General features: G+C 39.2%; 1 protein-coding gene across 2 annotated transcripts in view; it reads left to right on the top strand.

The window, feature by feature from the left end:
- The window catches only part of tars2 (threonyl-tRNA synthetase 2, mitochondrial), a 45,715-nt gene that overhangs the window by 20,047 nt on the left and 12,482 nt on the right, over positions 1 to 13,186 (top strand). For both annotated transcript variants that reach the window (XM_039661664.2, XM_039661663.2), the window contains exons 11-12: positions 664 to 826; positions 8,179 to 8,316. In XM_039661664.2, the coding sequence (XP_039517598.2) occupies positions 664 to 826; positions 8,179 to 8,316 (301 nt within the window). The remainder of the gene's footprint in view (positions 1 to 663; positions 827 to 8,178; positions 8,317 to 13,186) is intronic.

Raw genomic sequence — 13,186 nt, 5'->3', positions numbered from 1 at the left:
CCAACAATATCAAGTTGTACTTCCAAACAATTGTAACAGTCGGGCTCCTTAGCCACTAAAACTCATAACAAATACATAATATAGAGAAAAAAAAAAGAAAAAAAAATTCACTATAACATTACATTAAATAATGCTTCGTCATTCATGATAAAGGTGATAAAGTTTGAAGAGTGTAAATCCAGAACAACTCACGTCTCTGTAGGAGTAATTCTATGTCGCCCCCTCTAGGTGGCAAAGTCACTTTCTCAATCCCACAAAACCTTAAAGAAGTAACATCGTGATTCAAAGTTACAAAATGTGCCGCAACTGGATAGTTCATATCTTTTCTTCTGATCGAACTTTTATGTTCGCTAATTCTTTGTTTCAATTGTCGTGACGTTTTCCCCACATAGCCAATACCACACGGACAACGAATCAAATAAACCACATGAGTGGAAACACAAGTGATCACAGATTTAATGCTATATTTTCTGCCAGTAAACCATAAAAAAGAAAATCTTACCAACCCTACACTTTTGAACGGGAGTATATGTTAGAAAGTATGTCATTTTAATTTACATTGTTTTTTTCACATCATGAAAGATTTAGCATTATTTCATCTCTCTTTGAATTGAACGAAGAATCATCCACCCGTTCAGTCCAGTAACTGTGTCCTCTGTGCAGTTTGATGTACGAGCAGAGGCTGCGTTCTTGGCGTGAGCTTCCCATCCGCTGGGCAGATTTTGGAGCGTTGCACCGTAATGAACACTCAGGGGCGCTGGGGGGTTTAACCAGAGTCCGACGCTTCTGCCAGGACGACGCGCACATCTTCTGCACCCCAGAACAGGTACAGTTTTAATGTATTTTTTATTTATTGTTGCAAAAGCATTAATTATATCAAAAAATTGGGTACCAGACAGGGGTGTAGCAACCATTCTAAAGCCCCTTTCACACAGAGATTCCGGAAAATACACGGATAATGTGACCCGGCATTTGTCCCGGGATTGTTTGATTTCGGTTCATTCACACTGCAAGTGATTTGCGGGGATCTGTGAGTGCGTGCGTTCACACACAACCCGTAAAGATCCTAGAAAGACACATGACGTCAGGATGAGACGTGTAACGTACGCGTTGAAAACATGTACATGCGCATACCGTTCCACAAAGCTGGTGAACGATCTCAGCTTCAGTATGGATAGTGAGGAGCTCCTGGTCTCTGCTTCGCTCCAGTTTGCAGACATTTGTTCGTCCTTTCTTTGTTGATGACGAACACAAACTTTCTTCTAAGAGCAACAGAGTCACGCGATAGGACGAGCGTCATCACTATGACACACCCCTTACAGCATTGGTCCTGGCTTTTGTTCACACAGCGCACGTTCTGGGACCGATTCCGGCAATGTTACTAGGTCCCCAACCCGGCATCGATCCCGGGTTTTTCTGCACGATGCTCTGTAAGAGACTGTTTAGGAGGTTGTCTTGTTGTTTTTTGTTTGATTGGACTTTAGTTTCATGAGTCTGGAAACTTTTGGAAATACGAATGGCCATGTTCTGTAGTGAAGACTTGATTTTTGAGGTAAGATAACCTGCATGTTTGTTTTTAATGTAGGGCCTAATTTATTTGATTTGTTTAGATTGCATTCTCTGTATTGTATTGTATTGTAAATTGTGTTGTGCGAGCGCTGTTGCGAGCAGCGGAGCAGTTTGCCTCAGCTTTTCAAAAATGACAATAAACGTTTAACAAACTTTTAAACTAACGTTAACTGTCTGTGTGAATATGTTTAAGTTGTTTTATATCTATGGATTTTATTGTAGCCAAGTAAAGTGTTGATTTGAGAGGCTATAAATGGATCAAACATGTTTAACTCGCTGTCGGGTGCTTGGTCGTCATAAAAAAATAAATAAAAAGAAACATTTGTCTTAATTAACTTTCTAAAGAAATGAAAATAATCTAAACGGTAACTACTTTGCCATTGAGGACAAAACATATCTGTTTAAATGACTGCTGCAACAGGGCAGGCTGTGTAGGTGTTTTTTTTTTGTTTTGTTTTTTTAAATAACGGGCTCGGGTCGGACTCGGGCTGATCATTCTGATGAGCTGTCGGACACGGGCCGGGCTAGGGCCTGGACGTCTCGGGCCAGGGCCGGGCTAGGGCCTAGATTTGAGGCCCGTGCAGGGCTCTAGTGAAAGGGGCTTAAGAGAGGATGTGTGTCTCTCCAAGTTTGTCCCCAATGTTTTGGGAGATGATCATTACACACTGTATTGGCAAAAGTATTGTGACACCCCTCTAAATCATTAAATTCAGGTGTTCCAAGTAGAGGTCTTCACGGGTCCAAAAATTCATGCCCGAACCGGAAGAGACCCGTAATGTGCAACACCAAACCGACCCGGACCCGTTGTTCATTTCAAAAGTTGGACCCGGACCCGTGCAGACCCGAGAAATGCCACAAATGTACTGCCCAGACCCGACCTAGACCCGTCTATTATTTGAAAACTGGACCCGAACCTGGCAGGAAGACACAAACCCGACTGGACCTGATTTGAATAATAAAACGTTTTGTCTTACCTAATTTTAGTGCCGGCCATTGTCTCACTTCCTTGTAACGTTACCAAGTTAGCCAAGTCTTCTCATCCAACATCACACCCTGAATTTACAAATGCACTTCTAGAAGAATGGTCATTTACACACTTCCACTAAACCTTGTGGAAAGCCTGTCCAGAAGTGTCCAAATAGTGGGCCAAATCCATATTTAAACCATATGGATTAAGAATGGGATGTCATTAAAGTTCATGTGTATGTGTAAAACTTTTGGCAAAATAATAATTTTTAAGGAGTTATTTTTTTTTATATTTTTATATATATATATATATATATACAAACTAGTGTTGTCACGGTACCAAAATTTCAGTATTCGGTACCGATACCAGTTAAAATTCACGGTTCTCGGTACCAATTTCGGTACCAAAGCTTAGTTTAAATCTACATATATTTAAGTGTTTATCACGGTTACAAGTATGGAAACTGTACATTCGTATTATAAACACTTTAGAAAAAGATTAGATAAAATGACCTAAAATAAACAATAGTAGCCTATACACTAACACATTTTTAAAGTTGTTTGTAAAGTTTTAATCCATTATTTATTTAATGCACAATGAATTAAGTGAACAAACATGAACAATCAGGTGTTTGTAATAAATAACATTTTCAAACATTAATTAATGTTGTAAAAATATATTGTTCACTCAATGTGTTGATAACTAAGTAATGTTGATGAATGGTATCTTTGTAGCATTACCATAAAACATGTTTTATTTGACTTGACTGTCCTTTTATTTAATCTAAAACTGCATTCATATTTAATTTTAAAAAGGCTTTTTAAACCTGCTGAGTTATAAAGGCAAGAATACGCCTAGTACTGGCATTGACATTAAATGACAATACTAATACCAGTAGTACTCTGGTGTCGGGTGGATACTACTGTGCTCATGTACTCGTAAAACTACCCCGAAAGCACTTCAGAGGCCGTTCACATATCGCGCGTGTTTTTAAATTATATTTTTGCGCGTGCTTATTCTTTCCAAAGCGCTTGCTCTCACGCGGCGTCTGTCGTTGCTATGCAACGCCAACGAGTTTTTATTATGAGCGCGCTTGAATCGCGCCTATATTTGAAATTGCGAATTTGCATGTAATCGGCCTCTTATGGCAACGTGACATTAGCCTAATCCAAAATATTTCCATATGTGGCTCTTTCCTCCTTTCGTTTCAACAAGTGGATTCAGAGAGAGAGAGAGCCATATCAGCGTTATGAAGAGGACGCAACTGTGCACGTTTCAGACATCGCGTCTAGAACAGAACTGGATTAACCTGGTACTCGGTACCTAGAAAAGCTGGTACCGTAACATTTTTTTTTTTTAGTACCGACTTGGTACCGAAGTACCGAGTTTTTTGACAACACTAATACAAACCCAATTCCATAAAAGTTGGGACACTTTACAAATTGTGAATAAAAACAGAATGCAATGATGTGGCAGTTTCAAATTTCAATATTATATTTAGAATACAACATAGATGACATATCTAATGCCCGTGATCTTCGGGCCCTTAGACGGCACTGCATCACACACAGGAATGCTACTGTAATGGAAATCACAACATGGGCTCAAGAATACTTCCAGAAAACATTGTCAGTGAACACAATCCACCGTGCCATTCACCGTTGCCGGCTAAAGCTCTCTAGGTCAAAAAAGAAGCCATATCTAAACGGGAACCAGAAGCGCAGGCGTTTTCTCTGGGCCAAGGCTCATTTAAAGTGGACTCTAGCAAAGTGGAAAACTGTTCTGTGGTCAGACGAATCAAAATTTGAAGTTCTTTTTGGAAAACTGGGACGCCATGTCATCCGGACTAAAGAGGACAAGGACAACCCAAGTTGTTATCAGCGCTCAGTTCAGAAGCCTGCATCTCTGATGGTATGGGGTTGCATGAGTGCGTGTGGCATGGGCAGCTTACACATCTGGAAAGGCACCATCAATGCTGAAAGGTATATCCAAGTTCTAGAACAACATATGCTCCCATCCAGACATCGTCTCTTTCAGGGAAGACCTTGTATTTTCCAACAAGACAATGCCAAACCACATACTGCATCAATTACAACATCATGGCTGCGTAGAAGAAGGATCCGGGTACTGAAATGGCCAGCCTGCAGTCCAGATCTTTCACCCATAGAAAACATTTGGCGCATCATAAAGAGGAAGATGCAACAAAGAAGACCTAAGACAGTTGAGCAGCTAGAAGCCTTTATTAGACAAGAATAGGACAACATCCCTATTCCTAAACTTGAGCAACTTGTCTCCTCAGTCCCCAGACGTTTGCAGACTGTTATTAAAAGAAGAGGGGATGCCACACAGTGGTAAAAATGGCCTTGTCCCAACTTTTTTGAGATGTGTTGATGCCATGAAATTTAAAATCAACTTATTTTTCCCTTAAAATTATGGATTTTCTCAGTTTAAACATTTGATATGTCATCTATGTTGTATTCTAAATATAATATTGAAATTTGAAACTTCCACATCATTGCATTCTGTTTTTATTCACAATTTGTACAGTGTCCCAACTTTTATGGAATTGGGTTTGTATATATATACATATTAGCTGCCTGCCTGTAAAGGACTTTTAGACCAAGCAGAAGCATCTGTCAAGCAGATTCAGCAGTGGACTGCACAAGAGGTGGCATTTCACTGACTATTCATGTGCACATCGTGAGGTTCAATGTCTTACGTGAACTATGTTTATAGCAGACAATCACTTTTGGATATAAACTACCATTGTAGCAACACAGTTTTGGACTATTCATTCAACTTCCGCTGGAGTTATTAAGGGCACTGCGGATCTGTGGACAATCTGCGTAAGTGCTAGGCGCAAGCGTCAGGACTGCAATCAGAGACGGGGGAAGCGTGGAAGTCTTTGTGCTTGGCTAAGGCTAAACCCTCATTAGCGAGCACTACCTAGTATTATCCCCACCAGTGTGAAGTCTCTGACAAACTAGTTGGATGTACTAAAGACTTGGTTCTTCACACAGGGAAGGCTTGTTGACCATCTCTCTTTGTTCCTACTCACAGACTACAGCCAGGTCATCAAGCGAGATGACCCATGATGAAAACCATCAAGATCTGGTCAGAGGTTCATCTGGCCAACACTTAGTTTGTTTGCTGCACGTCACCACAGATAACTTCAGCAAGTGTGTTTGACTGTGTGATGTCACTAAAACATTAAAGTTTGTCCTTGGCAGAAGCGAACTGGGGGTTTGCTTTTCGTTCAGAGATGTAGCTTTTAGTTCTGGAGACCAGGGAACTTATTGCTCAGCCAGGGTCAACCACAGGAGGGGCATCATCAAGGCTAAATATGCTTACAAAAAGTGGATTGAGGAGCACTTCGATAACTCAGACCCCCCCATGTATGTGGAAAGGCATTCGGACTATTGCAGATTTCAAGACATCCAGTTCTGTGTCCCCATCCAGTTTTACCTTTTTCGAGCTTAATCACTTCTATGCCCACTTTGACCAGGGTAATAAGGAGATAACCTGGCTAATTGCATCTCACTCTCCTCCACTGAGTTTTATAATACCTTGAGTAGGGTGGATGTAAGGTGGCCCAGATGGAATAGACGAGTGTTCAGAGTCTGTGTGGGGCAGTTGGGTGGGGTCTGACGTGCATTTCTGAGTTTTGAAGTTGTCCCCAACCGCTTTAAGACTGCCACCATTATGCCAAAGCTTTCCACTGCTTCAACCTTGACCAACTTCTGCCTAGTTGCGCTCACCCCCATAAAGTGCTTTAAGAGGCTGGTCTTAACACATCTGAAAGCCAGTCTTCCCACTGCCCTGGGCCTGCCACACAAATTGGTGTACAGAGGATGCCATCTCTACGTCACTCCATTCTGCCTTGACCAAGCTGGATAGTCCCGACTATTTGAATATTAAGTGTCCCCAACCAAGCAAGCCAAAGGTGACTGGCAAGGAACCCAAACTCCATCCGGTGACAGAAATTGGAGGAAAAATACTTTGGGAGAAACCAGGCTCAGTCGACAGGGCTTTGAACGAACACGGTGTGATTATGATTCAGGCAGCATCACAAGTCAGAACTTCGATTGTGGATAGCAGTGTTGTAGTACTCGAGACTCGGACTCGTCTCGGACTCGGTCTCGAGACCATATTTTAATGGTCTTGGTCTTGTCATGGACTCATGTGCATTTGGACTCGGACTTATTCCCGAGTCCACTCGAGTTCAATTAAAAATATTTTTCATGATTATTAATGTATGTTAATAAAATATTTCTTTAAATTGATTGACCCGCCCAGTGATTGGTGATTTTCTAGTGCGCAACTGCGCATGACAAATTGTAATAAAATTACTTTTAACACCACCTACTATGTGGCCGTTTTACCCTAAACTGATCATATTTTTTAAACTCTAAGTAAATTCAGTAAAAAAATAAATAAAGGATTTCTCTAAGTAAATAAAAGTAAATTAGGTAATCAACCCTCACTGGTCTCGGTATCGACTTGGACTCGGCCGTCTCTGGTCTCGGACTCGACTCTCTATGGACTCGGTCTTGACTCGGACTCGACTCTCTCTGGTCTCGGACTCGACTCTCTATGGACTCGGTCTTGACTCGGACTCGACTCTCTCTGGTCTCGGTCTAGACTCGGACTAGACCGTCTCTGGTCTCGGACTCGACTCGGACTCGACTCTCTATGGACTCGGTCTTGACTCGGACTCGACTCTCTCTGGTCTCGGTCTTGACTCGGACTCGACTGTCTCTGGTCTCGGACTCGACTCTCTATGGACTCGGTCTTGACTCTGACTCGACTCTCTCTGGTTTCAGTCTAGACTCGGACTCGACCGTCTCTGGTCTCGGACTCGACTCTCTATGGACTCGGTCTTGACTCGGACTTGACTCTCTCTGGTCTCGGTCTAGACTCGGACTCGAGTGAGGTGGTCTCGACTACAACACTGGTGGATAGCATTCAAAAATTCATCCAGTTTCTTTTGCTTGAAGATTGGATTCATCTCGCCAGTATAGAGACAAAGCTGGTCATAGATCTACGCAGAAAGTTGTCTTGTTGTTTTTGCTGATAGAGGTTTCATCATCTGAACAATCGGTATGTTGTCAAATGACAGTACAATCCACTGAATGCACTATCTGCGTCTTCATTCCTGCCGAACCCTGATTAAAGTCTATAATTGGCTTCCTTACGGTTGAAGTTATTACATTTAGCTAAACTTAATTACCACGTAATGAATGCTTCAAATCACTAAATGATCACCAATGACCTCATATAAATGGTCTTCTAAACAAAACCTGTCTCTTAATCCATTAGCAAAACCTTGCTTTTTTTACCCTATTTATTTGAACTTCCTTGTTTTCCGTCCTTATTTCTGAAATTAAAGCATGTACTTTTCTCTCTCTTGAGGAAGCCCAACAATGATGTCATGTAGCACATTATTCGTCATATAAAAAAAGTGTTTTTGTGTCTGTATGTTTGTGCAGCTCTTGCTTTGGTCTTCTGTGTAAGGAATGTGTCTCACTCGTTTGTATTTGGGCTGACGAATGATTTATCTTTTATAATGCCAGTGTTTATACTGTCTTTCATACACGCCCTTCACTTGTTTATTCGTTGCTGCATCTCTTTTCTCTTTTCAGCTGGAGGAGGAGATCACGGCATGTTTGGACTTTGTGAGGAGCGTGTATCGCGTCTTCGGTTTCTCCTTTCACTGTCTCCTCTCCACACGACCCACGCCCTGTCTGGGAGAGCCCGCCCTCTGGGACTGTGCTGAACAGGTACGCCTGTCAATCACTCCCTCACCTGTTGGTCACCACAGTGTTATTTTAGTATTATTAATATACTATTGTAGTACTTCTTAATATTTTGAATTAGCCTTTTTTTATATTTTCACTATAATTTTAAGTTTGAATTATTTTGTGATTTCTGCTTTTCTCGTCTTTTTTATTTCTATTTAGCATTAATTTATTTGTATTTATTTTAGTACTTCAACTTTTTCATTTCTGTTAGTTGTGGAGACAACATTTCTAATTAAAAATATTCGAATGTTTATATTTTAATTTTATTTAAATTTTCCACTTTTCATTTGAAGTTACATTTATTCATTTAGCTGAAGCTTTTATCCAAAGCGACTTACAATTGCTAAATATGTCAGAGTTCGCACGCCTCTGGAGCAACTTGGGGTTAAGTGTCTTGCTCAGGAGCTTTTGTCATTTTATTTTATTTCAACATTTATTTTACTTTTAATTATTTAAACAATGTTTACTTTTAAGGTTTTAGTAATTTTGTTGTTCAATTTTGTCATCTTTTATATATTTCTATTTAGCATTAATTTGTTTTTCAGTTTTAGAAATATTAGTATTTCAGCGTAATCATATTTATTTCTGTTATGCCAAGGCAACATGTCTAATTTAAAATTTTAATTTTATATTTAATTTTTCTTTCAACTTAATTTTTTCATCAAGTTTTTATCATTTTTATTTGATTTTTAAAAATATTTCTGTTTTGCGTTATAATTATGTTTTGATATTTGAAATTTTAGTACTTCAACGTAAAAAAAAATGTTTAAAATATAGGCCTAATATTTATATTTTAATTCAACATCATATTTACTTTTCATTTTAAGTTTTAGTAGAAGATATGAAGATATTTTTGGTGCAAAACTACTGAACGCCTGTGACAGTGAAATTTGTAGTTGTTGAGAAGAGCCACACATGTGTATCGGCAGTGGTAGTGCCGTGCCTGAACACGTTCATTGAACGATAGTGAACTGAACGTACTGTACTGCCTGATGAACGTTACTGTGAACTCATTCATTCTGGTGTCTGGGAACGCATGCTCTCTGTTTAGCATCGTTTAATAGAGTGCCAGACTTCTATAGAGCCTTCCAGGCGAAAACCCGGCTAAAACACACGTAAACAGGCCTTAATATGTAGAGAAAAAAAACATCTGGCAACACAAGCCACCAGTGTCGCACCACGGTCGCCGCATACGTCAAGACAAGAAGCAGCATGAGCGTCGAGGAGGCATCGCATCGTATGATCAGTTTTAAGACAAGGTCGGTGAGGATGGGAAAAATCGTACATTTCTGTGCAAACTTTGCCCGCCGATAAAATAATTGCTGTAGTGGTTGTATATGGGTTGTGGCAATTAAAAAAAAAAATAGCTCACAGCAACATATGGGAAAAAAGAACTATGAACTTGTTGTTTTTTTGGAAATGTGAACTTAGTTCAATATTGTGACCTATGAACTGAACTAGTTCATTTTCAAATTTGTCAACTTAACTTTGAACTAGTTCATGTAGAAAGTGAACTTTCCCAACACTGGGTCTTATTCATGAAACACGGGCAGAACGAATTTTTGTGTAAATCGTGTGTAAAGTGGTTTTGGCGTAAATTTTCGGATTCATTAAAATGTTCGTATTTTCCAAATGTTTGTTGGCAGGCTTGTGCACAATTCAGAATTGAATTGAGAATGACTACTAAATTCCAATTCAATTATTGAATTTTAATTGATGTCAAAAACAGGATCTAGAATTACAATTTGAATTTGAATTAAAGGAAGCAGAATTGCAATTCAATACAAGTTCTAAGAAATTCATATACAAACCCGATTCCAAAAAACTTGGGACACTGTACAAATTGTGAGTAAAAAAAGAATGGAATAATTTAGAAATCTCATAAACTTATATTTTATTCACAATAGAATATAAATGACATATCAAATGTTGAAAGTGAGACACAAATGCTACAAGTGAGCTACAAATTCCCAAAAAGTTGGGACAGGTAGCAATAAGAGGCCAGACAAGTTAAATGTACATATAAGGAACAGCTGGAGGACCAATTTGCAACTTATTAGGTCAATTGGCAACATGAATGGGTATAAAAAGAGCCTCTCAGAGTGGCAGTGTCTCTCAGAAGTCAAGATGGGCAGAGGATCACCAATTCCCCCAATGCTGAGGCAAAAAATAGTGGAGCAATATCAGAAAGGAGTTTCTCAGAGAAAAATTGCAAAGAGTTTGAAGTTATCATCATCAACAGTGATTAATATCATCCAAAGATTCAGAGAATCTGGAACAATCTCTGTGCGTAAGGGTCAAGGCCGGAAAACCATTCTGAATGCCCGTGATCTTCGGGCCCTTAGACGGCACTGCATCACACACAGGAATGCTACTGTAATGGAAATCACAACATGGGCTCAAGAATACTTCCAGAAAACATTATCAGTGAACACAATCCACCGTGCCATTCACCGTTGCCGGCTAAAGCTCTATAGGTCAAAAAAGAAGCCATATCTAAACGGGAACCAGAAGCGCAGGCGTTTTCTCTGGGCCAAGGCTCATTTAAAGTGGACTCTAGCAAAGTGGAAAACTGTTCTGTGGTCAGACGAATCCAAATTTGAAGTTCTTTTTGGAAAACTGGGACGCCATGTCATCCGGACTAAAGAGGACAAGGACAACCCAAGTTGTTATCAGCGCTCAGTTCAGAAGCCTGCATCTCTGATGGTATGGGGTTGCATGAGTGCGTGTGGCATGGGCAGCTTACACATCTGGAAAGGCACCATCAATGCTGAAAGGTATATCCAAGTTCTAGAACAACATATGCTCCCATCCAGACATCGTCTCTTTCAGGGAAGACCTTGTATTTTCCAACAAGACAATGCCAAACCACATACTGCATCAATTACAACATCATGGCTGCGTAGAAGAAGGATCCGGGTACTGAAATGGCCAGCCTGCAGTCCAGATCTTTCACCCATAGAAAGCATTTGGCGCATCATAAAGAGGAAGATGCAACAAAGAAGACCTAAGACAGTTGAGCAGCTAGAAGCCTTTATTAGACAAGAATGGGACAACATTCCTATTCCTAAACTTGAGCAACTTGTCTCCTCAGTCCCCAGACGTTTGCAGACTGTTATTAAAAGAAGAGGGGATGCCACACAGTGGTAAAAATGGCCTTATCCCAACTTTTTTGAGATGTGTTGATGCCATGAAATTTAAAATCAACTTATTTTCCCCTTAAAATTATGCATTTTCTCAGTTTAAACATTTGATATGTCATCTATGTTGTATTCTAAATATAATATTGAAATTTGAAACTTCCACATCATTGCATTCTGTTTTTATTCACAATTTGTACAGTGTCCCAACTTTTATGGAATTCGGTTTGTAGATATTTTTGAGTGAAATTTTTAAAATGTAGCTTTACAGTATATATCATATGATTGCATTACATATTACATAAATTATATTAGTTTTAAATACCAGCAATGAATGTTTAAAGCTCTAGTCAGAACAAATAATTAAGTTTGATTTATTGTAATTGTAACGCCATTTCCCAGAATTACTTCAGTAAATCTTTAGGGGAAAAAAATCTAATTAAAAGGAAATTGCTTTACATTGATAAAGTAATCTAAACCACATTTATAATGGGTAACTTTTAACAGTGAGCAATTACATTTCCAAAGTAACCTTTATGCTAAAAACGCTTTGGTGGACACACGGCCTAACATTGAATGTAGGGGAGCGCGGGGCTCGTGGTAACACGCTTGTTTTAAATACTTCCAGACATGCCAGCATGACGACAATTGGTGTATTTACTAGTTGCCATTTAAACACTATAGAAAAAATTTGCGCCAAAATTCAGAAATCTTTGTAAGATATCATTGAACATTTATTTAACCATAGCAAAAGTACATTTCTTACTTAAGTTAATTTTTCATCTCTATTTTTTGTGTTTAATTAAAATTAGACAAATGTGATATTTTTTAATCTCCAATAAACTGTTGTTTAACAGTTGATATAGTTCTTTAATGCTTTGCTAGCAGGGTTTAAACCCCAGTTGTTCAGATGGGGCATCACACTGCGTTACAATGTGCCCCTATTAGAAATATGCTATTATATTCTATACGTTTATGAATTATATTGAGAAAACATGATAAACATGTAAATAAAGACTGCGAGTCAATGTTCAGAAATGGTTAATTATTATTTTGTTTTGAACTATGCTGTATAGCTGTTTTCCAGTGTGTTTGTTGTCAAACTCCAAAATTAGTTTATTTTTAATTATTAAAAAATGCCATTATTTTATACGCACAACCGGCACATCCGGGAACTTAACTGTCAATTTTGTCCCCGCCCCCTTGGGGGAGTCTAGAAACAAACTAGACTCCCCATAGACTTCAATACAAAATAACGGCAAAAACCAACGTCCGTACTCAGCCGACAGGCGTAAATAACTTAAGAAATCACTTATATAAAATATGTCAATTAATTATATGTCCACCCTGCCTGCCATATAGCATGAAATATACATTTGTATGCCCGTAATCAACTAGCCCAGGCTAGTTGAAATAAAATCATTCAGGGGCTTACCTGGTGACTCGATGAGGTACAATTAAACGTCCGGGTAAGACACCTCTGGCCACTGGGTGGGGTTGTTACACCAATTTGACGCTGGGAGAATAAAGGGACGTGTTTTTAAATTGGCCAAATTAAGTTTGTGTATGTATCTTTCACACTCTATGCAGGCAGGGTGGACATATAATTACTTGACAAGTTTTTTATAAGTGATTTCTTAAGTTATTTACGCCTGTCAGCTGTGTACGGACGTTGGTTTTTGCTGTTATTTTGTATTGAAGTCTATGGC

The sequence above is a fragment of the Pimephales promelas genome, chromosome 12 (genome assembly GCF_988280905.1).
Source record: "Pimephales promelas chromosome 12, fPimPro1.hap1.1, whole genome shotgun sequence".
NCBI lineage: Eukaryota > Metazoa > Chordata > Actinopteri > Cypriniformes > Leuciscidae > Pimephales > Pimephales promelas.
This window is presented reverse-complemented; position numbering and strand designations above follow the sequence as displayed.